Source organism: Nymphalis io, chromosome 23, assembly GCF_905147045.1.
Source record: "Nymphalis io chromosome 23, ilAglIoxx1.1, whole genome shotgun sequence".
NCBI lineage: Eukaryota > Metazoa > Arthropoda > Insecta > Lepidoptera > Nymphalidae > Nymphalis > Nymphalis io.
In genome coordinates, this window is record NC_065910.1 from 9,821,503 (window position 1) to 9,847,806 (window position 26,304).

Genomic DNA, 26,304 nt, shown 5'->3' on the forward strand with positions numbered 1-26,304 from the left:
ATAATGCTTAAAACTTTAAACGTTCAATTACGGGAAAACACAATATGAACAACAGAAAAGTGTCCAAAGAATAATTAATAAAATGAAACTAACCAAAGGAAATTATGTATGAATTGGTATTTATTAGTAATGTAAAACAATAAATGATTCACTTTATATTGTGAAACAATATATATTGTGAAACTAACTGACTGACATCATCAACAGCCAAAACTACTGTGACTATGGTTACTACTACATAATAAGTTAACACTAAGGGAGGTTTTTTTAAAATTTATTTCCCTAGGTGATAAAGAGGATGAGAGTTTATATAAAAATCCTTAATTTTCGAAGAAAGAGCCTTGAAAATTATCATTCTGAATTATGACTTATTTATACCGTACAGGATTATATATATTATAGAAGAGTTTCGAGTTAGTATAGGTTGATGATTATGAGTCGGTTGGCGTGGTTGGTGGATGCTTGCCTTTCACGGATGCTTGCCTTTCACGCCGAAGGTTGTCGGTTCGATTCCCACGCAGGACAGATACTTGTGTGCATGAACATGTCTGTGTCCTGAGTCTGGGTGTAATTATCTGTATAAGTATGTATTTACAAAAGAAAAATAGTACATGCAGTATATCAGTAGTCTGGTTTCCATAGTACAAGCTCTGTACAAGCTTAATTTGGGATAAGATGGCCGTGTGTGAAAAATGTCCCAGGATATTATTATTATTAGTATTCGTTGATGTTCATACAGGATACATAAATATAATTGTAGTGAATCACATGTTCATTATTTTGATTGTTAAAAAATAGTAACGTAAGTTTATTTGCTGGTTCATCTCGATAGAATATACATTACCAACCCGTAGCATTATATTAAAATTTTAAATTACGATTTACAAGTTACTTGAATAAAGTATATTTTGGCTATGACTTTGACTTTAAATCTTTTGTACAATTTATATCGTTCAATAAATTATTAAATTTATTTCACTTCTTTCTTGATATAAATATCGTGCAATAAAATTTTGCAAATAAAAGGAATATCAAATAATGCACGATGGAAATCAAAGTAATCTTATTCAATCCTATCAAAGGTTATTTCTGACACCATGGTGTGGTGCATTGCGGAACTTTTTCTGCAATGTCTACGCCATACAAATGTCGCAGGGTTATAGTGTAAAATACGTGATATTTATTTTTATAATTTCTTTTAAAAAAAGGTACAGCAACACAGTCTCTGCTAGGCTACCTCCTACTCTACTCTTGGGGATGTTTGGAGCTTATTGTTCTAATTCGGATCGGGGGTTTCCATGTGGCAGAACGACATCCAAACATAGAAATTATATGAAATATGAATACAGCTTGCTTGAATTTGAGCCCGCGATCTTCGGTAAAAATTCACATCGAATCGTAATATAAAATAAACAACTATAAGAAAATGATACATAAATAACATATATATTCCATATGGTATAAAGTGGAAGATAAATATATACATACATACATACATTTTTCTGACATACATTGTCTTATACAATATTTATTCGTACATAAAGTTTCGGTTTTGGTCAGGCGACATTTATTGCTCGATAAACAATTGAAAATAAATGAGAATTTAATTCAAATTAAACTTTGCTTAACAAAAGTAGAGTAATAAGTCTTTTTAAACGATCAGAATCGCTTACGATTTATCAAGTAATCGATTCAAATTAACTCGTGTGAATGTTTTGCGATTTATGTATTCGTAAATGTTAGAAGTTGTTTTGTAATAAAGCATTTCATTAAAGATTTTAAATAATAACTCAATCAATCATCAATTACTAACTAAAATATTGATAGATAAGCGAAATTTATATTCGTTAAAGACCTTATTAAAAATTATCTATCGATAAGAAAATGTTAAATATACTTCCTAAAGATATTGTTTGTTACATTACCCGAAGGTAAGAACGAAGGATGTTATGTCACTTGTACCTGTAAATACACTGGCTCACTCACCCTTCAAACCGGAACACAACAATATTAAGTATTGCTGTTTTGCGGTAGAATATCTGAGAGGTGGTACCTACCCAGACGAGTTTGCACAAAGCTACCACCCAGTAATTAAAGATTAATAAGCATCACTAGTGTGAGTTTAATAAAAAAATGTTTTGTATCATCAAAGATATAACTTATTTTCTAACTACAATGTAGTTTTTGCAACTTTCATATCTCACGTCAACTAACACAAGATGCTGAGAAATATATATATATCCAACAAAGAACACGGTCGCTAATTGGATACTAGGTTTATTAATAGTCTAGAAAATTCGTTTCTACCGAAAAATAGAAAACTATATTAATAAAACAGTGATTGTATAGTATTATATATATTAGATTCTTACCGTATATCGAAATGTATTTTTTTTATTTTAATTTTTTTTTGTGTTAGACTGTCCTAATACATAAAGCACATTACATGATTATTTTATTATAGATAATGAAAAGCGTGGCGTTATAATAAAATATAGATTAACTGCAGTTTCTTGTCGATTCTTCTTGGTATTAATCCTTCAAATTAATATTGTAAGGTAGTTGTAAAAACCTTTAAATTAGTATATTTTTTTAAAAACTTTCTCAAATGGCCAACTAACCGTAGCGAACGTTATTTTAGCTTACTTAGAAATAATTGTAGCTGAGTTTTATCAAAATCGGGCAAGTAATACATCAGGTTGGTGGTGGGGTTCATGGCGATGTTTCCGTTAACCTCCAAGTACGAGGAGAAAATACAAGTTACGCTTATGAAATTACCAGCAATATCTTCATTACTCGATGTTACTTGCCCGGAATCAAACTCGCGAACTTCGGTTAAAATTCAACTGGGATATACCTACTCGACCATCTGAACATAAACTAAACACAAGTTACGATTTTCTAGATACTTTATAATTACGTTTTTTAATCACTAAAATAAATGTAAGTAATACAAATTAAAAAAAACGTATTATTTACTATAATCAAATCAAATCAAAATCTTGTAGAAGTATTACACTTACATATTGATTGTTAAATTAGAAACACCTCTAGTTCGAAAAAAAAAATACCGTGGCCTGAGAAGAATCGGCCAAAGAAACACAGTATCATGTCTTATATTTTTTTTACGAATTTTTAGTAAAAAAAATATAGCCAGGAGGTTTCATTTCCATACATACACACATACATTCCTATATTATATTCGGGTTTTAATATTATTTTTCTGACTCATTTTATGACAACGACAAACGCAACATCTGTTAAAATAATGTACGAAATAAAAAATAAAAAATTATAAATACTAAAGTGAAATTCCACTTACCGAATGCTAATCAGCTTTATCTTCTGATATTATTTTCTACAGCTAGATTTATTTACACGTAGTTATTACGTAACAAGTAATAGGAAGAAAGTTATACTAGTTGAGACGGATTCGACTATTTTATCTAAATATTTGTACATTCTATTACATATTGTAACGCGTCCGCTAACTACAACACCTTCGAAACCTTATCGTATGAACGAAGTTACAGCTCGCTGACTTTTAAACTTTTATCATTTACTTCGAGGTTCAATATATCCAGGATACCAGTCTTTTTTTTAATTTTATTTACAACAGCTTATACTTCGATATGTATTTTTTCACCTTATGCCAATATCTTTTCATTTTAATTTTAAATGAAAAGTTTTTGGCTAAATCTCATACAAGTTTTTCTTCTGTAAATTTAACGGGTTTCCTTAATACTTCTAGATGTTTCGATTTGGTACAATTCGATTTTATCATATCATTATTATTATCGTTAATCTTAGTTTTATTTAATTTTTTAGTTTTATTAGTTTCAGACTGTGTTTCATTATTATTATCGGCTTTTAACTCTTCGGTTGTATTTAAATCTGTTTTTCTAGCAGCTTGTCGAGCGGTGCAATTATCAGAACGGACGTTATTCTGTATTTGCGGGTAGTGATGTAATATTGCCGTAGTGTTGAACGTAATTTTGCCGTACTTCACATACTCTGCGGGCCTTTTACTCTCGTGTCTACTCGTACTCGGTGCACTTAATTCTACGTCATCGTTTGGTGATCTTAACCTAATATTTGTAATGGGACTCTCGTCTGAGATCCCCTCTATAATATCTTTCGTTTCATCTAGTAATCCTAGCGCAACTCTCTTGCTACGCTTTAAATTCTCCATGTATATATTATAACGATTCATATCTAAAGTAATGTTTTGTTTTAATGGCAACGAATTTGGCAATTTCTTTTGAGGTATATCCTCGGCCGTGTATCACAATTGCTTCTGGTCGTTCTGGTTCTTTGGATTACTCGATTCTTTTGCCGCAACGCTATCGCGCGCGGCGTTTGTTAGCTATGTCTGAGACTGCACCATCGATATACTGGTGGTCTCGGTGACGATGGTGGGAGCGGGGAAATCATCTCCCGTTGAATCGTAAATCGGGAACTCGCAGCACAACATACATTTAAGGAATTTCGGTACTTCTACATAAATAGCTGGCGGTATCGGTATAAAGGGTGACGTTGACGCTTTGTAATATAAATAATCTGGGTTATCTTTGTACTTTTCGTCAGCCGATCGTTCGAGCAATGGTATACCCGATAAGAACAATATTATGGCGGCTGTGAATAAAGGCGATAATATGGCAATATATTCGATACCTTCGATAACATTCAATGATATTATAAAAATACCCCACCAGAGAACTACTTCTCCAAAGTAGTTGGGATGTCTGGACAATCCCCAGAGACCGTCGTTACACCATCTGCCCTGATTGGCTGGCTCTTGACGGAATGCAAACTTTTGCAAGTCCGCATAAGTCTCAATTAATAATCCGATCACAAACACGCCTGCACCAGCCGAGTCTAATGTTGTCATAGTTTTAGGCGCCTTAGGATATGAGTGGTGCGGTGAATTGATTATAATGACGGGTAAACTAACAACATACACCCACACCGCCTGGAAGGTGTAGAACACGGCAAACCTCAGAGTGTTGCTTTTACGATCCTCGAACTGTTTGTCTCGGCCGATGTGATAAATTCTGTATATGAGATATCCCGAGAGCCTCACGCCCCAAACACATACAAACGCCGTCACCATTAGCTGTCTGCTGTCATAGCTCTTCAACGTGCTACCTCCTTGGCCGAGGAAGAATGTTAATAATGCTATTATGATAAAATTGGCACCACCAGTGAAATCTGTAACTTTGTCGCTCTGGGACAGCGAGGCGACCATGAAAAATAATATCTGCATCGCCACGGTGACCATAGCACTCACGGCAAAGTTGTTTCTATCTATGAGGGGCTCCATTTTAAATATTTGACACTATATTTTTGAAATTTTGGCATCAGGGAATACTGACATCGATCTTTTGGCGCATTGCTGCATTTTAACACTTATGCTTATCACATTTAGGTGCTATTATTGCTAATTTGTAGCGCGAATGCCATTTTTAAGAGCCGATTTACTTTATTTATTATTATTCTTTAAGCGTGGTTTGTAAAGCGTACGATTTATTTTACAGGAGTGAATGTGTATTTGAATTTTAAAGCGTGGCACTGTAAGCTTGTCCCGCACGAAAGCTTGCTACTAAAATAGATATGACGTTTCCACTGCGCGTGTCCGTTGTGAGCGCATGCGCGTTACATGCTTCACACACTACATGATTTAAGACTACGTACTTTTCTTTCCGTTTTTCTCTTATTTATTATATTACGAAATTGTATTTTATTATTGACGTTGTCTTGTTACGCTTCTTCACTGTATATTGTTTAGTCGTACGTTCCTGTTACGTGTTCCGAAATAAGTTCTTTATTAGGTCAAAGTGACGTAAATAAGTGCGAAACTGGGGCACGGCATGTACGTGGCGTGTACTTGTTTTCGGACGCACTGATGTAACTTGTAGTCGGGAATAATGGCTTGCACATGGTCCGAAATATGAATATGCAAAGAGATGATTGCAATATTCGTGTAATTATACTAAATAACATATAATTTTTAGCTTCATATGTTTGCAAAAAAAAAAAATTTGCTAATTATTTAAAAGGACCTTGACGAGACAAATATTATATTATATAATAATCATAAAATTAGATCTACAAGCTGAACTTACAAAATAATATTTAATTATAAAAAATCCAAGATGGCGTTAAGTCAATGCACTTGTAAAAATTGTCAAAGTTCAAATTAATAAATTATTAGTACCTCAAATTAATAATTTAGTACTTACTTTTTAACATGAGCTTAAAATGTATTTATTGGTAAGTGTAATAAATATTGCGTCATACATTAATTAATTAATCAATTTCTAATGTTGTGTCTAGTGTTATATTATCGTGTCAGATAACCTTTGTTGTGTTAATAAATGCATTTGTTACATCCCTAAATAACAAATTGATGACGCAAAGCTCAGCTATATTTATAAACGATATGTAAGAATATCTTATGCGTCTTGTTTGACCGATATAATGTTTGGGCAAATTAATAAGTTAAGAATAAAAATATATATTATATTGAGCGGTACCCTGGTTAAGATGGAAAGGGTACCGCTGGTTTTTTAGTAGGTATTCCGATGTTCGGGGCGCACTCGGCGCCTTGAAGACCGATTCCCACATACCCACCCTCTGGTCCCGTGGGGGAAACGGGTAATGCTTTTTTCCAGCGATAAAAAAAAGGTTAAGCAGCACCACTTACTGAATCCAGGACCATTTAGAATAAGAATAATTACAAACACGCGCACAGTTTAATTTTATATATTAGGATTAAAACTTGAATGACTAATCATTTATATGAACGAATTTGATGTTTATCTCAATTAATCGAGAGTCGATCAAAGATCGCCAGTTCAAATCCGGGTAAGAACCAATGATTCATTCAATTTCATGTACTTTATTTCTGTTTATGATTTATAATTTATTCGTGAAGACGAAGAATAAAAACATCTTTACATAAACATGCAGTTTGCATGTCCGCGTAAAAGCAGCGTGGTAGCAGCTCTAAGCTTTCCCCTCCAAAGGAGAAGCATTTATTTAATTTTTTATGTTAATTGTAATGGTATATAATCTACACTTCTTCCATTTCGAACAATCTTTTCAAACACTAGCTATCTCCTTCTGTTGTACTGGTTTAAATACGCTCTAGTTAAATCTCTTTCACACGACACGGCAATGTAATATTTATATGTAAGTATTGTAAAACAATGCGTTTGTGTGCTGTCATGGAATGTTTTGTTAAGGTGTAACATACTTTTTAATAATTTCTATTGAAATTTTAAATTTGTTGTTATTGAACATCAATACGTATTAAATATTTGTAATTGATTAAGGGCTACGAACTATCTTATCAAATAGTATTAAACTTTATTTCATTGTGGACAAATTCGATAAGTAATCTTACAGAATACAACATCGATAAATATCGATGTGTCTAATAAAATTTAACAATGAAGGTTAAAATATACATGCCCATTTTGTTATGTATTATTTCTAGAATTTTCAAAAGGATTTTTCTAACACATATTTATGTTGTCGGTTTTCGTGAATGGTCGTTGAATTCCTAATACATTGTGATTTTTATAATAATAATAATGTACTGCTAAGCAAACTAAGCAGAACTTGTACTATGGAAACCAGGCAACTGATATACTACATTACTTTTTGTAAATACATACTTATATAAATAAATACACCCAGACTCAGGACAGACAAACATGTTGATGCATACAAAAGAAATAAATTTGAAAATTTAAATTTGAATGAAATAAATTTATACTTTTGTTCCAAAAAATCCTGAAATCCGATCGCAAGGCCTCCTAAAAGCTCTTTATTCGGGACTTTATCACCCCCAAAAATATATCAAAATCGATGCAGCTGTTAAGGAGGTCAATGTACACACTTACAAAATAAATATATATATTTTTTTATATATAATCTATGTATGTTGTTATAATTCAACATTATTCTAATTAACTTCAATATAGTTTTATATCTAACATCCCGATAACAACTTCGCATTCAAACAAAACGCAGCGTTGTTACGAATTAATCATGAATACCATAGATTATCTCGACCAATGACGTCATGATAATTCATGGTCATAGTTGTTTATTTATTTTTTACTCCACCTGCCATTGAAATAGGCAATACTATGTTAGAAATTTCATGGTGAGCACCCTTCAGTTTAGTTATATGTATCAATCGTGATATTATACTGTATACCTAAGACTTAATATTATCTCGTGTAATATTGGTAGTTCTAATTAAATATATAAATAAACTTATCTATGAATAGCCTTTTCATGACTATGTCCTGGAATAAGGTTTAGTAACTTACGTGGTGTTAATGCCAGGGTCGATTTTGTTTGTATTTATGTACAAAGTAGCCATATCAGCGATGATCAGCCTGAACTGCTCCTCGATTCTAATGAAGTCATCAAACGTAACGCCACCTAAATTCAAGGTGAAAGTGGCTACTGGCGTTGGTGCTGGTTCCGGTTGGGGCTCTGGCTCTGGTACAGGAGCTCCAGGTCTTGGGACTGAAAAAATATTATTTTTATTAAACATTTTATTTTTTTATTTTATTTTATTGAATTATTTATTTCGTATTTTCCCTTGTTATTTCTGAAAATATTATGACAAATACAAACATGTAATGTATCGCCACACTTATGAATCAATATTATAGTAATATACTGTAAACGTTGGTAATTCCAATGAGGATATTCAACAAGAGTACATACTTAGCATTTAGCTTGTATACAGCTCAGAAATGAACATCACATCTGTGTTATAACTTCGATCACTATAATAGTGCTACAGTAGAGCGCATCAAACCAAACCAAATATTTTTATTCAAGTATACCCCTCATGGTACTTTGAATCGCCATGTTACAATGTTGAATTAAATGAAAAGTTACCACAGGTTTGGAATGTATTTCCTTCCGAGAAGAACCGGCAAGAAACTTATAGTTACAGTTTCATTCTTTAATTACAGTGTCAATTATATACAATAAAATTTATGCATCTCCTGCTTAGAAATCACCAAACACCAACTCGACGCTTTTTTATCATTTATATAATCTTATGTTGAGTAATATGCCTTATTATTATATATATTACTATTATCTATGATATATACCTGCTGAATCTTATTACACATATCCAAATTTTCGCAAACTTATCAAACTCATAGCTGTAATGGCATAGTCTCCTGGCCCATTGTCAGAACGCACGAATCTTAATCAAAAATTGCGAGACGACAAAGTTTTCGTGTAATAAATATGTTTTTAAAATACATTTAGTGCTTAGCGGTGAAGGGAAACATCGTGAAAGAACCTTTATGTGTGGTATGAAATTCTACATTACGTATATGACCGTGACGCGTTAGAGTAGCGCTGCGCAAAACTTCTCAATGGGAGGACTTTACCCAGCTGTGGGAATTTCACAGGCTATCACGGATGATATATTATTATATCATCGGCTTGTAACAATTTGTATTTAGTACGCAAACAATATACTGCTGTAGTATATTGTTATACTAATACCACGCCTATAATTTGAATTGTATCAAATAAAATAAAATTTAACTTACCAACCATACGTAAGCTTAAGCGGAAACCTCTCAAAAACTGCATAGCTTGCTTTGCTTCGAATCGTATAAACATTTTGTCGACGTCCAGGAAACGGTACCGTCTCTCCGAACGCAGTACGTATGAGAAGAGTAGACCCTCAGAACCTTTCTCGTCAACTCTTCCTAAATGTATACATTTATTAAAAAAGTGGTTATTAATGGTTTTTATTCATAATAATCAATTGGCCCAAAAAATAATCTTATTAACTAAAAATAGTCATTCAGTTGTCATTTTTTTCTTTCGTATTATTAGGTAAGTACCTATTAGAAATAAAAAATTAAATTCTACAAATATGTTCTAATAGATAATTTATCTGTCCAATTTCTACTGTAAGTAAAAATAAGAAAATAATCTTTAAATGTTATCATTTTGGATATTAAATTGATATAATATAAAAGTGATGTAACCTGGTTTTATAAGTAGGTAGTCACCAACGTGACCGTTGATCGCGAAGTCGGTTACATTTAATTCGATTCCCATACCATCGCCTGAGACAATCCAGTCTATGGTTTTATTCGTTGGGTAGTGATCCGGATAATTTGGTGATGTTATGACTACAGGTTTATCAACCGTGAGTGTGACGTAGTATGCTTCTTCCGAATAAAAGGATGCATTTATTATTTCTTCTCCATATTTTGAATGAAATTCTTGCATCAGTTCATGCACTTCCGCACTAGACAGGTTATTTAATTGTTCTGGATTGTCTAAACCTTCTATTTTCTCTGCTGTTCTTAAAACGGGCACTTTTTGTGTTGTAGTATTTTTGTTGCTTTCAGGTGTGGCAGTAGTAGGAGCTTTTTCATTACTTCCAATTGTTACTAAGTTTCTATTTTCAGCTTCACTGGCCATTAACGCATCATTAAGATAAAGTATTGGATCAGACATTTTATTTACTGTCTGTGTTACGGGAGTCGATTTTTCAGATTCATTTTCTTCAACACTTTCTTTTTCTTCACGTGCTTTTTCTGTTTTAGTTTCGTGACCATTATCGAATATTTGTTCTAAGTTTTCATCATCAATTTCTTCATAATCATAAGATCCGTCTTCTTCACTTTCTGAAGATTGTACATTTTCATCGTCGTAATCTTTTAATTTGCTCCATGTTTCATGAAGTCTATCAATATCAGACATTAAGTCATTAAAAGCTTTGTCTACTGTATCTTCGTCAGTAGTTTCTTGAGTTTGCTTACTTGTATCCTCAAGAGACTTTGATTCATTATCAATATCTTGACCACCAATATTGAAATCGTCTTCAATAAGCTCACCCTCCTCAAGTGAATCTGGAGTATCTTCTAATAGTTTACTAGTTTCTTCAATAATTTCATTGAGGTCAGTTTCTTTATTTTTTTCATCAGACTTAAAGTCTTCAAAATCATTACCTGTATCTTCAGTTAAAATGGTTTTTGTTTCTTCAATAATCTTTTTCTCACTGGCATTGCTTGAATATGCTAAATCATCATATGTTTCCGTTATGTGTTTAGGAGTTTTAACTGAATAGTCTAATTCTTCGTTCTCTTTATCAGTGACGGTAGTTGGTAGTAATGTTTGATCGTTATTTATTTTTTCAGAGGAATCATTCGAAGTTTCCTTTTTACCATCGGTATTATCGTAATCAGTCAATGTCGTTTTAGCATCGTTTTTAAAATTTTCTTCTCCTAGATCCGACCTATTATCTTCAAACTGATAGTCACTTATAGCATCAAAGTTGCCTTCAGATTTGATACTATGTTCATCACTATATGCCTTATTCTCAGCAATAATATCTTCATCGGCATAGATTGGGGATGTCTTTGTCAAAGCATCATTTTCTATAGCTGTGCTTTTAGTTGGATCTTTGATATCATCATCAAAAGATTTGTCTATTACGTCATCATACCAGTAATCATCATACCAGCCATCGTTATCGTAAGAGAGACCTAAAACAAAAATAATAATTGATATTGTAAATATTTGAATATTGATTTTGTTAATTTGACTGTAGGCTTAAAGCGTTTTTAAAAGAGAGCGAGAGAAAACAGGAGCCAGTAGTGGATTATTTCTAAAGTATAAAGGTTTAGCAATATAAAGGTATTTAACCCGCGCTACTACTGATTATTTCTTAAAATTATTTGGTGGTAGGGCTAAGTCTGGGTAGGTACCACCCGTTTATCAGATATTCTACCGCCAAACAGCAATATTTTGTATTTTTTTGTTCAGGTTTGAAGGGTGAGTGAGCCAGTGTAACTAATATACGATATAATACGAAACGATTAATATTACTAACGCCACCAATGTCTATTGGTGCTGGTAAGCACTTACCATAAGGTAGCTCATTTGCCACTCCACCTATCTATTAAAAAAGCAATATTTAATAACATTTAATGACACATTCCGGGATTAAAACGCCGGACAGAAGACTATCGTGACGGCTGTCGTGTCTTACTAAGTACAAATATAATCTTCAAATAAACAAAACATTCCTCCGTATTATTGATGACAAATAAATATGTTATCAGTGAATATACCTACAATTGATAAAAATAATATTCCTTTGTTGTTCTCTCGATGACGGAGTTTGCCAAATGCGTAAAGCGCTTTATTTTCACCGAAAAAATATTCGCCGGTCATTATAAGCTGTGCTTACACTATGTCGATTTGTTTTTTTTTAATAATCATTTGTGCACAAACGAATCTATTTAAATTGCATTGCATTATTGCATTCGTTTACGCGCACTGCAAATAGAAAACGCGTAGTTTTATTTTCGCATTCCTGTAACACTTGTAATACACTCGTGAATTTAACATTCTCGTGGTTGAAAATATCTTGAATCATAAAAAAATACGGTGGTCATTTAGGCTGCAAATATAAAAAAAATCGCACGGTGTGATTTTACATACGCATCTGCCACATGCCAACAACTTACACTGCCAATGTGCCAAATTAAAGATTGTTGCTACATATTAATTGGACACGTTTAATCGTTATTACAGTTTATTAAAGTATTTTTTATAAAATTTCGTCATATGCACTTGAACTTCGACTTATCCTCAATAAATTAGAACAAGTGAACCTCGAAGATCGCGGGTTCAAATCCGGCCAAGCACTACTGAATTTTCATTTGCATTGGAGCAACGTGGTGGAATGGGACCGTCTCGAAGGGGACCGAAAAGGAAAGGACTTACCCCAGCTAAAAACTAAACTTGGATCTCATGTAGGAGTTCATGTGTACATTATACAAATTTATATGTTTTATTTATCTTTCGGAATAGATTAGAGATTAAAATATTGTTTTAAGAACGTACTTAATTCAATATTTAATATTAATATTTAGACGTTGATGATGTTATTTTCAAATGAAACAAAAAAGTTAGTTAAAATAAAAGAGTTATTAATGACGTAATAATAATTAATGTACTCTTTGCGCTGTGCGTTGTCTCTAACCGTTACATATTTTGGGGAATCCCGTTAATTATTGTAAATACTGGTATGATATGACTGCTCTAGAACAAATAACGTTTACAGTCATGTTGTTTGTGTGATTCGCCTTATCTCTGTAGGTTATTTTGCAGCGCAGATAACCTTTTCCAGAGTTTCCCAAAACTTAAGCGTTAATTTGCAAAATAATGTTCATAATTCAATGCAATCTCTCTCTTGTCTTGATCGTTTATTTATTTAACATTTTATTGCACAAAGTATATAATGTACAAAAAGCCGGCTTAACAATAGTAACAATTTGCCATCCTTAGGAACCTTAACTGCTGCAAAGAAATTTTGTCGGTGCGCTGAAGAAAAATAAATGATTTTAAGGGAAATACAATTTGGTTAGACACTGGGCAAATTTATACTATATCTTGAATGAAAATTAGTCACCACGCTTTTTTATAAACTATATAATCTTATATTAAGCGATAGGCGTTATTTATTAACGAATTAAATACCTTAGCTTCGCGGGAATACGCGGTACTTCAGTATATACTTGAACTTACTGTAATATCAGGATTAAGGAATTTGCTCAATGTTGTCACCGACAAATAGTTTATTAGGTACGAACAGAATTTGGCAAAAATAGTACAAAGCGATACAGAGTTGCGTATGAAAGCCGTTGTCGTGGATTCCCGGAGCGTGAAACGTACCGCTGTTGAATGACAGGACCGGTTCTAATAAACTACATCACGATTCCAAGACATCTAGCGATCTATATTAGTACAGTCGAGCAGAATTGTATTTATATTATTTTAATCTACATAATAACCATTTATTTACATGTATTACATGGATTACTTAAATAAATAAAAACAAATAAAATTTAAAAATAGTTCCTTTATGAATAACTAATTTTCGCACGCAGCTTGGCCACATGTAGGTGTGTTAGGTACCGTCTGTTTTTCTCTGTACAGCTGACGACGTGTATGCGTGTGTTCGTTTTAGGGGAAAAGAAACAGCCCATATATGTATTTCCTTGGGGCTATATAGATATATATATAGTAAGATATAAAATCTTTATATATAAAGGTAATTCTTCTGTAAATGTTTTCAGTGTATTGTTATTGGTTATCTTTAATACGTAACATTTTTGTGTGTTTGAGTGGGTCCCTAGATGGTTTAGCTTGGGCACGGTAGGTGGCGATGTGATCGGGTTCCAGGATTTTTTATTATTTCACCAGAACGAAAACGAGACGGGCAGTTCATATAATATATAGACCCTGGAATATGTTCGGGTACGTTAAACTTTTATTTTAAGCGTACATTGATTATTAGACTTTTATTTATTTTTTATTATTTTGAACACTTTTTAACTTTTTATTTTTAAATTTATATTGTATACAAATCCTATGTCATAATCTTAGACTTATGGTGTAAGTAGTGATTAATTAAATCAAAGTTATTTAACTAATATTATCTATGGGCCAAGTCATAAATTGGCAAAGTCAGTATAAAACTAAACATCAGTTCCGCATCCTCGCTGTCCATTAAAGTGTTAAACACTCTTGATGTACTTAACATTATAATAGATTAGATATAAGTCCTTTACAATTTGATATTGATAAAGAAAACTCTTTTTTTTTTGGGCGCATCTGCCATTTAGGGAGGGGTTTGCCCATACTCGCCGCGCTGGGCAGGCGTGTTGGCGAGCGCAGTAGGGGGTAAGATGTTTATGGGAGGGGGGACGCTGCTGCCCATCCCCCCTTTTCCCCGTCCCTCAGTCGCCTCTTACGACACCCACAGGATGAGATTGGGGGAGTACTATTCTAAGCCGGTACTCCACGGCTGGTCACGTATGTCGTAGGACCGATGGCCGTTGGAGCAGACGAGTCCTAGAGTGGAGACCGCGAATCGGCAAGCGCAGCGTAGGGCGCCCTCCAGCCAGGTGGACCGACGACCTTAAGAAGGTGGCGGGCACCAACTGGATGCGGAAGGCGGAGGACAGGGAGCTTTGGCGCACCTTGGGAGAGGCCTATGTTCAGCAGTGGACAACGATTGGCTGTTGATTGAAAGAAAACTCTGGAGTATCAGACAAGACAATGGAAGACAACTATTTACTGGGTGACACTGTTTAAAACAATTTACTTTTTAATAAGGTAATGGTAATGGGATAACAAATGATAGTATTTGTTTAATTTTTTATGGTGATAATCTTGTTCCACATGGTCATGATTTGTACAGTAGTTATTTATAATTCGAGGACTGCAAAATTCAGGAGATATTTTACGAGTTATTTGACTTCCTCAATCTCATAATCTGATGGCACAACACTCGACAGGTATCAGATCAATTCTGTAAAAGCAAACTCGAAATTCCACCGCAGAAAACAACCTGCCACGTAACGTATGTATTTAAGGTTCTAACAAAAATATCGTTTTTTTTTTTATTTTCTTTGTCTATATTTTTTTATGTTTAATGAGGTTATCCGGAAAAGAAACGGAGTCACCGACATAGCTTGCAAATTTAGCAGGCTGAAGTGGCAGTGAGCTGGTCACGTAAGGCCTCTGCCTCGAATCTCGCGGGCAGCGGGGCGGCGGCGGCGGCGGCGCGGGAGCGGCAGGATCTTACGCGTATAATCAAATGGACCGGCCCTCGAATACAGCGGTGCAGGAGCGGCGCGGGGGCGGGCAACGAGCGGTGCATTCCAGTCAAGCGGTGACCGCCCGCGTTGCGCGTCCGCATTGTAGGTATAGTGTTGTACATTTTTTTTGTGACGTATCAAAATGTCTTCGGACGTGCAAGAGCTAATTATTTCGGCAATCTTTGAGAGGACACCCATATGGAACAGCAAAGATGTGAACCATAAAAATAGAAGAATAATTAACCAATTATTAGTCGTAGAATTTGTCGGGATTTTGTCTCTGTTCTTCATAATTTCGATAAAACTCGTCATTTATTTTCCTTGCCCTATAGTAGGGATCCACTTCTTCTTTTGCCCACAATAAATCGAGCGTTAGGAATAAATTTGAACCAAAAAGATGTCGCAGTTTTTCAGACATTTCGTTCGCGAATAAAAACAAATATCTCGACAACACAACCACGAACACAACACTACACCGCTATAGTGCCGCGCGATCTGCCCGCTAGTTTGGAGAACAGGTATGCATTGCCCGCCCCGCTGCCGCGCCGCCGCCGCCGCCGCCCCGCTGCCCGCAAAATTCGAGGCAGAGGCCTAAGTCGTAGGACCGATGGCCGTTGGAGCAGATGAGTCCTAGAGTAGAGACCGCGGATCGGCAAACGCAGCATAGGGCGCCCTCCAGCTGGGTGGACCGATGACCTTAAGAAGGTGGCGGGTACCGACTAGATGCGGAAGGTGGAGGACCGGGAGCTTTGGCGCACCTTGGGAGAGGCCTATGTTCAGCAGTGGACAATGATTGGTTGTTGATTGATTGATATGTTTTTAATCACTGATAATGAACATTTATAATAATTTTGCTAATAGCTTTAAATATTCTGCAATACATTCTCTGAAAAGTTATTCCAAGGTCAGTATAGTAAACGACGTATTGCTTTTATATATTTTTGGTCTTTATATCATGAAATGTAAAAGCGATATTTGTCTGCGGCAATTTCGGTTACAATTCCTCACGGATATACAATTTTATATTATGCAATATATTTTAGGCATTGGCATCACAATCTAACTTTCAGGATAGAGATGGTATTCATATGCAATATAAATATACGTTTGCATTTGACGTACAATATATAGAACGCAAAAAACCGATCAAGATAGGTTAAACCGAGCTGTGGGCCTCGGTTGGAGGCCCTAGGCACATACTAGTTTGGCAAAATATCGGTTATTGCTTGTTGATCTGGCAGGGGGTCCTATCGATGGCGGAGCCCTGGGTACGTGCCCAGAGTGCCAAGTGACAGCTTTACATTTAATAAAATATTGTAAAATAATTAATTTATTCAAAATTAATACTTCTACCTACCTACTTGAATCAAGTCTATTGTCATCATCATTAATCATCAGTTTTGATAAGTAACGTCAAAACTCGAATACTTAAAGCCATTTGTAATACGTTTAGTGCTAATTTTGAAAACATTGACAATCAAGTCATTACTCATATGATTCATTCAAACTTTGGTGATGGCACGGACTTGGTCGATTTGGAATGTGTTCAAATGTGACTTATTGGTTGAAAGCCCCTAAGCACTTTGACATTTAAGGCCAATGACCGGGTCCCTCAGCTGGTGGGAGCCCAAGGCGCCTTGTAGACCTATAAGTTAGCCTTCTAAGAACAAGACATTCGAACTCTTTTCATCAATGTTTTATAATCTTTTCAAATTAATGAATATTTTGCTTAAATCTAAAACAAACAATGTTCCATCCGTTTTTTACAGCCGAGCGATCAAATTCTGGTATTTCATTATTTGCCTATTTGTCGTATCCTAAAGAATGTTGACAATTATATGGTGACTTAGATTTTCAAGACCGTTGCTCTAAATATATATCACGTTCCTTCTAAACAACGACTAGGTCTCCTGGCGGCTGTCTTCGTTCCACCATCCAACCATCCTCAAGGTTGAGCTAAGTGATAGGCTAGTTGTTGCGTCACATTACTTTGTAACATTAAACCATTGTTATAGCTTTTTTTTTAATATCTTTTAACTTTTAATGTCTTTTTTTACATATTTTTAATTTTTATTGATTCAGTTGTTTTAACTTATCTGTACTTTTTTTAAGTTAAATGTGTGAAGTTGAAATAATTAAATGTTTTATTTCCTTAATACACGTAATTAATCTATAATTAATGAAAATCTTTGATATAAAGACAAACTACGGTTACATGTGGAGTTACATATTTACATATAACTCTACATATGTCTTGAGCTATAAAAGACAAAACTGCTCTATTTTTAGAACTTCATGCACAATGGAGTAAAACAGAGTAATAAAGTATCTATGACGTATTAAATAACCATCAAAATAACAAGCCAAAACCAACCTTAATGTAAACATATAAGGTGCAAAATATTTGTTAATTATTTCTGCTCATCCCTGATACTTGTTAAATGTACAACATTGTAAAATAAATTGGTGCACGCTGCATTGATCTTTATCTCCGAATATATTGGAACGAAAATTGTATACATCATCAAGATTACTAATTATGATATCCGTGAGGAATTGTAACCGAAATTGCCGCAGACAAATATCGCTTTTACATTTCATGATATAAAGACCAAAAATATATAAAAGCAATACGTCGTTTACTATACTGACCTTGGAATAACTGTTCAGAGAATGTATTGCAGAATGATAACGCGAATATTCGGCATCAATTGTATTTAAAGCTATTAGCAAAATTATTATAAATGTTCATTATCAGTGATTATAAACATATCATATCAGCCAATCATTGTCCACTGCTGAACATAGGCCTCTCCCAAGGTGCGCCAAAGCTCCCGGTCCTCCGCCTTCCGCATCAGTCAGTAGATGGAAGAAATTCATGGAAATATAGTTTACATAACTATGAATAACTTACTTTGTTGGCGTAAAATGTTGTATTTTTGAAGTATACTATATTTTAAGTGGCTTCTGAAAAATAGTTTATATATTTATCAGAAAAAATGTTGTATTAGGCACGAATATGATAATGTGATATAGACTATTGATAACCTCGATATTGAACATAGGTGTGAGAATATATCAGGTCAAACAAAATCTAACGCTGATTGAGTCGCAAGAATCCTTAGTTTATATATACTCTATATTGATAACCTCGATATTGAACATAGGTGTGAGAATATATCAGGTCAAACAAAATCTAACGCTGATTGAGTCGCAAGAATCCTTAGTTTATATATAATGCGTATATTATTTATTTTTACAATGCCACAAGACAATCTTATTGACGGCGTGTTTTTTTAAACTTGTAATATTATATCTGTGTAGTTTGTATTTTTTCCATATATACATATATTTATGGTATATTCTTTAAATAATTCTCTAGTATTTATATTGGAAATAAAATTAAAATATTATTATTTTTTTATAAATATTATAAATAAATTACGACAAAAAATATTTTTTATTAAAACAGAGATAGATTACCAATTATAAAATAATTGAACTTTTACTTATTAACACGTTTCATATGTCCTTTTCTGTATCCTGACAACGTGTATGCAAAATTTAATGAAGATCGGTTGAGTAGTTAAGACGTGAAAGTGTAACAAACAAACAAACTTACTTACGCATTTATGATATTAGTTGATAACAGCATACTTAATATTAAAAAGCACTGCTGGGTTAGCGCCTAGGTTAAAGAGGTTTGGAGTTTGCATGCTTCAATTTCGTGTGGATAGTGAATACACATGTGTAAGATACTGGTAGTAGGGCTTTGTGCAAGCTCGTCGGGGTAGGTACCACCCCCAGCCCCGACGCCCGGGGCTTAAAAGATAGGGCGTACCACTGGGGCCGTGGATGCGTGAGGTATTTCAGACGGCCCTGAGGAGGATGGCAGCCGGGATGGCCTCGCATTGCCATATGCACTAGCGAGGAGGGCGGAGGGGGGTCGAGATTAAGACAACTAATATATTTCGCTATTGATCCAGATCCAGCGTTTTATCCAGAGTATTCTAGCACTGCGGGGAGCATACATTGCTCATACCCGCAAAAGGACTGTGAATACCTCAATGATTTAGTGGATAGCTCAAAAGGCTGTAGATCTCGAAGACATGGGATCCGATGGTCCTACGCGTAAACTCAGTTCGTGATGGACTGTCCAATTGGATTATGAGAGTGATGGAATTGAGAGTGCAACCGTGGTTACGCACACATTTCAGCACTATTGTATTCTACTGAGCGAATTGAGAATGGCATTCGTAGCCATAGGATTTAAATATTTATTTACCTTGTTTATATCTAGTTCGGTTCAGCTAAACCACAGGATTTGATACGATTTGTTATGAAGGAAATTTTAACCTCAAATAAGCTACGACATACGACATTAGTCACATCTACCATTACTCATGGGACATAATAGGTGTCGTTATTGTATGGGATACGGGATGATATTTAATCGTATTTGGCTCCTGTGACCCGTGAGCCGAAATGACCTACTGGTTATAATGCGTGAATCTTAACCGATGATCGTGGGTTCAAATCCGGGCAAGCACCACTGAATATTCATGTGCTTAATTTGTCTTTATAATTAATCTCGTGTTTGACGGTGAAGAAAAACATCGTGAGGAAACCTGCATCTAATTTCATTGAAATTCTGCCACATGTATATTCTACCAACCCGCATTGGAACAGTGTGGTGGAATAAACTCCAAACCTTCACCTCAAAATGGAGAGGTCTTAGCCCAGCAGTGGGACATTAACAGGCTGTTACTGTATATTAAAATTGTTGAAAGTCGTAATCCAGAAATGTCTGGACGCGCGATGTATTTACAATAATAGTGTACTCGTAATCTCGTTTCCTCGTGAAATTTCATTCGCGGGTCATTAAAGCATATTAAAAATAGAAGATCGAAGATTAAAATGAAAGTTTTATCGAAATTTCATTACTCACACTCACAAAAACATACATGCTACACAAATGTATATATTTATAAAACTATATAAACATTCCTTAAAAAGTTAAGTATATAGTATATACTGAGCAATATACCGTAATATCTATAATGTCGTTGTTTAAGCTGATTCATTAGACCTTTGACACATGTTAACGAAAAGTATAACCGAAAAAATATATAAACAGTTCAAAGACAAGTGAAAAATACTACAATACAATTATATATATTTTACCTCTACATCCCGATATGGCTATTAAAGCCAGGCAAATCCAGAGTCTAATCATTGTTATTACACTGCACTGCGCGCGCGCACACGTCTGTTACGTTCCGTGCGTGAAACTATACTGAGGATTTATATGATAATACGTTTATCAGAATCATATTGAACACAACGCTCGTGATACGGATATGTTTGAAAATTAAAAATCAATTTTAAAGATTGGTAAACAAAAAATGTTATTGTAGAGTTCGTAAATAAAAAAAAATCGAATCGTTTATTTATGCTCGTAGGGCTCCGAGCGAACGTGTTCATAATACAACACACTCATTATTATTTCTGAAAACAACAGCAACGCTTTGGATATCTGTGTAGGTTGAGTGGGCCGGTGTAATTATTTCTTTTGTCTAAGCGTGCGCAATTGTCAAACGTTTACCGCCTGATTATCAAACAATATCTCATAAAACACTGTAACATTTTATAAAATAAAATATAAGCTTAAGATAAAACTAGGCGAGTAGCTTTTATGATGCTGTTTGTATGTATACATGAGCCTTAAGGATTTGACTGGTTGGGTATAAACGATGATGATGTCAACTGACTAGCAACTTCCCAGGGTATATTTTAGTGTGTGCGTAGACACAAGTAAACTATCGTCCTCATTCATAATTCACTAGGGCGGCAAATGCGACGCGACCGGAAGAATTCATGTGCAAGATGTTGATCTTTATGTGTTTCCGAATTTCATGACCCTATATTATAAAAATCCTATATTTTTCACGGGCTTGACCCCAAGATTAAGCTTCGGAATTTGCAGCCATATACGCTAGCCACTTAGTCATAAATAAAATTTTCACATTATTGTTTTCTGCAATATTAAATGAACTTAATAAGCTTATTTTTACTGGCGGTAGGGCTTTGTGCAAGCTCGTCTGGGTAGGTACCAGCCACTCATTAGATATTCTACCGTAAAACAGCAGTATTTGGTATTGTTGTTGTGTTCCGGTTTATAGGGTGAGTGTGCTAGTGTAATTACAAACACAAGGGACAAAACGTCTTAGGGATAAGACGTCGGCGCATTGGCGATGTAAGCGATGGTTAACATTTCTTACATTGCCAACATCTTCTATGGGGGTTGGTGATCACTTACAATCAGGTGGCCCATTTGCTCGCCCACCTAGCTTTAATATAAAAAAATATATTATCTTTAATTTTATTTTCGAAGCTCAGACAAAAACCTCAATATTTTTTTACGGGTAATGAATACCACGGGCTATTTCTGATCTCGCAGTGACGTCATGTCAATTCAAGGTCAACGTTGTTTATTTATCTTTACCCTTCCTGCCGCTGCAAACGGCTATGAATACTCATATTTTTATTTACATCACATTTAATTATAGAATATAAAATTAGAGGCTGTTAGACAAATTATCATTTATATTGATGAATATATTCATACTAACCATTAGTTGCTGGCACTCACTACTAGATGACGTTGTAGCTTAATAACTTCTACAGCGTTCTTCGCTATGAATACATAATATATGTGAATTTAATATGTATTGGAGAACAGAAACATTTTCTATTCTTGTTTTGTTTGTAGGCGAATAGCATTCAATTATTTTTTACGTGTATTTGTTTTGCTATCACAAAACTATATTATCATTGGACACCTCATCAAACATTATACACAGAACCTCATCGTACACAGAAGTATATAAATATACACGGACAGGACGTCTAGGATTGCTATTATTATGTATATACTTATGTATATTCGTCTAGGTACATAGCCGTCGGTTCAGGGGTTAAATATTGTTACATGCTCCTATGATAATATTTTATCTCAAACATAGTATTGCATTATGATAACATACCAACTATATTCTAGTACAAATTTAATAAATATAATAATTAAATTAGACTGAAAAGGTCTTTAAAGTAGTAGATATGTATTAATTTTAAGCTTAAATTGAGGAATTTTAAGCTTAAGTACTTTGTTCAAGCGAGAAACTGTCACACGAGAACTTTAAAATCCAAACAACGTTCTTTATAGGAATCTAGAATGTTCTGAGAAGAACTGTCGGAATAATAAGACAGTCTAGAAGGCACAGTGGAAAAAAACACGTCCAATCTGAGCAAACTACTGAGTTTTTAAGTGAATAATTTGTGCTTATTTGTGCTCGGCGCTGATGGAAAACAAGGTAAGGTGTAGGTTGCACGAGTCATATGAAGTTCTGCAACCGATACACTAAGTCAGTCTATTAAGACAATATTGATGACATATAAAACCGAGTAAATTAAAGTATATTTTCAAATTATCGATACCCATATACTCATACACTAACGTGTTTATAATTCAGCTTATTTAAATTAACGTTCTTTCTAACTCGGAAACTCACTTGGCCTTGTACAGCTGACGTTGCTGATCCCTACATTTGGTCTACAGCGGCCACTGAATACATGCTTAACCCAACATTATTATCATAACCTATAACTAAATGGTTCTAGCAATTTGCTCAAATTTTGTTTTTAATTATAATTTTGCTCTATCAGTGTCTGTTCTGAAAACCGAGTGAAGTCGCCAGGTACTTATATCTATTTTTTATTTTTTTATAGAATAGGAAGGCGAACGAGCATATGGGCCACCTGATGGTAAGTGGTTACCAACGCCCATAGACATTGTCGCGGTAAGAAATGTTAACCATCGCTTACATCGCCAATACGCCACCAACCTTGGGAACTAAAATGTTATGTCCGTTGTGTCTGTAATTACACTGGCTCACTCACCCTTCAAACCGGAACACAACAATACCAAGTACTGCTGTTTTGCGGTAGAATATCTGATGAGTGGGTGGTACCTACCCAGACGAGCTTGCACAAAGCTCTACCACCAGCTAAATGTGTAGTGACAATTAGATAAAACTAACTTCGGTTAGCTATCTTACATACAGACAACCATATGTTTTTCTATGCAATGTAGCGAAATTAAGATATCACGTTACGTGCGATAACCACTGACTATGTTGTTGATAAGAGTTTTGTAGAAATACACTTTTCTTTATAAACGTTATCAACAAATTGTTTTATTTATATTAATATTTGTAATTTTGGATTCTTTGTTTATCAATGTGGAAATGTTTATTTCGTCAAATGATAATAATTCCTAGCGATTATTTATTGATGTTGATATCCCAGTTATGTATACTCAATTCGGGTTTAACCCGTGTTCATTGAGAGGAAAGGGAGGATAACAGACTCGGGATTCGAAACCAGGCTTCGTGAATTGTCACCGTACAAGCTTGACATGAGACCGATGTGGCGAGCTCTGACGAGCCACAAACGGAGCACAACACAGAAAGGTCGCCGATATGTTATATTGACATGACCCTCTCTGATCCGTGTTAAAGACGGTTATCGCAGTGGTTTTAGTGGGTAAAAATCCCCACATATCTTGTTCTTCTCAGGGGCCCGAGTACCTTTTTGAAGAATATCTGTAAAAAAAAGAATAAAAGTAGCTAGGACACGAATTTTATGAAATTCTACCACATGTATCCATCAACCCCATTGGCGCTTGGCACTTTATTAATTAAATCAATTTTATAATTTAAATGATTTTATCTTTTTGTGTAATTTTTTATCGAACAAATTCTTTGAACTTTTGATACTTATTATTTTAGATCGATTTAATAATTATCACTTATATTATGGTACAGCGACATCTAACGACATTTTGAAGTTTCGAGACAATAATATAAATAAAAATGTTTTCACTTACGCCGATAGATGTCGCTGTTCTAAAATAGAATCAATCCTAAAATAACACTACCACTTTCACTTATCCATGGAAAGATCAAGAAATAATATTTCGTTAGCAAGCGATTTAACTTAAACTTCATTATGATAAATAAGATAGATATCTACGTAAATATAAATTGTGGTTTGATGTTGGAGCTATTGTAGATACTTTCGTTTCAGCATGTACTTTATTAAAATTTCCAAAAAAAATTATGGTGCCTTACATTTATCGTACATAGTCGCGTAGATAAAGACTTGCTCTCTTTGTCATTTTACGAAGCCTTCATATGCCAATACTCTATCCTAGGTGCTATTGGCGTGTACATTGCTTAAGATGACGTATGATATTTTATGCTGGAGTCCGTTTATGTAGCTTAAAATATGTCTTCAATAAGATGACGATCATGAAGAACTTTCAAATAAGATTCTTCAAATAGGCTTCGCCCTTCGCGGCAATTTAATCAATTGATTGCAATGATCATACTAGTATATCTCGGAGATTTATAATTTCTACTGAAGGCAGATTAACAGGAGGCACCATTAGAATGGATTCAATCTGAGCCCTTATTTATAAACTTGGTATTTGTTGCTAAGTTATAGTTCTAGCCACCACAACCGCTGACGCTGATAAGACCTAATTATTATTTTTCGAAGTATAGAAATCAAAAAGAATACAACACAGTCATGGTCTATGAACATTTTTTGTGTATCAATCAATCAATCAATCAATCAATCAACAGCCAATCGTTGTCCACTGCTGAACATAGGCCTCTCCCAAGGTGCGCCAAAGCTCCCTGTCCTCTGCCTTCCGCATCCAGTTGGTGCCCGCCACCTTCTTAAGGTCGTCGTTTTGTGTATCGCAGACAACAAATTACTTGTGCTGAAAAGACTAGTTAAAACAATTAATATTATATGTGAAAGTTCAAAATATCTTCAGAACAGTGAATCAGTCAACAATGTGCCTTCAAATTATGTCAATAGATGTCACTAATAAGCTTAAACAGCTGATTACTAAGAGATTTTCATTTATACCACAAGATGTCACTGTGCAATGTTAGAATATTTCTGAATCGCGCTGGCCAGATTTTTACTCGTCGAATGAGGCTCGTTCAAAATTTACTGATCGTTAAGACCTTACTTCATAGGATCATTTCTATAGTATGCTCTTCACGAGATCAACACACTACGTGTGATCGTACCAGTCGCGATGAGGAGACGTGGCGCGGCGTCCTGAGCGTGAGGCGGACGACAGCTTCGGCCGTCAGTCCTCGATGATCGTTCACCCCTCTCCTTCGGGAGGGGGGCGAGGGGCGTTGTCGCTGGCTGAGCGGCTTTTTGAACCATTATTATTTATTAACGTTGATAAATATTATATTAACAATTGAAATGTTGTTACTGTTCAATAAAATTTTTAACATGACGTCCAGATGTTGATATTAAATAAATATTTATTAACCATTGAAATTCTAAAGATCCCATCATATTCTAAGGTTTAAAATTAAATTGTGAATATTAAGTTGCAAGGAAAAACAAATGAACATTTTTTTTCAACTAAGTATTAATAAAAGTAAATTATAAAAGTATTGTAATGTGAGTGTAAAGCCACAGAATTTGTAGCGGGTAGTGCCACAAAAAAATTAATTCGAATTAC

General features: G+C 34.6%; 3 protein-coding genes and 1 non-coding gene across 7 annotated transcripts in view; 1 reads left to right on the forward strand and 3 right to left on the reverse strand.

The window, feature by feature from the left end:
• The window catches only part of LOC126777504 (uncharacterized), a 32,625-nt gene extending 11,603 nt beyond the window's left edge, over window positions 1-21,022 (reverse strand). For all 4 annotated transcript variants that reach the window (XM_050500519.1, XM_050500521.1, XM_050500518.1 and 1 more), the window contains exons 1-4: window positions 20,871-21,022; window positions 10,050-11,558; window positions 9,603-9,764; window positions 8,346-8,547 (exon numbers count right to left, since the gene is read on the reverse strand). In XM_050500519.1, the coding sequence (XP_050356476.1) occupies window positions 8,346-8,547; window positions 9,603-9,764; window positions 10,050-11,558; window positions 20,871-20,922 (1,925 nt within the window). In that variant the 5' untranslated portion in view covers window positions 20,923-21,022. The remainder of the gene's footprint in view (window positions 1-8,345; window positions 8,548-9,602; window positions 9,765-10,049; window positions 11,559-20,870) is intronic.
• On the reverse strand, window positions 3,441-4,213 carry LOC126777597 (uncharacterized). The gene has a single exon (XM_050500669.1). The coding sequence runs from the start codon at window positions 4,211-4,213 to the stop codon at window positions 3,701-3,703; it is 513 nt and encodes a 170-aa protein (XP_050356626.1). The 3' UTR covers window positions 3,441-3,700.
• On the reverse strand, window positions 4,367-5,591 carry LOC126777569 (uncharacterized). The gene has a single exon (XM_050500632.1). The coding sequence runs from the start codon at window positions 5,321-5,323 to the stop codon at window positions 4,367-4,369; it is 957 nt and encodes a 318-aa protein (XP_050356589.1). The 5' UTR covers window positions 5,324-5,591.
• A 4,759-nt stretch (window positions 21,023-25,781) lies between the features above and the next one.
• LOC126777744 (small nucleolar RNA U3) lies at window positions 25,782-25,985 on the forward strand. Its single transcript, XR_007670087.1, has one exon. It is a non-coding gene; the product is annotated as a small nucleolar RNA U3 (small nucleolar RNA).
• Window positions 25,986-26,304: the final 319 nt, after the last annotated feature.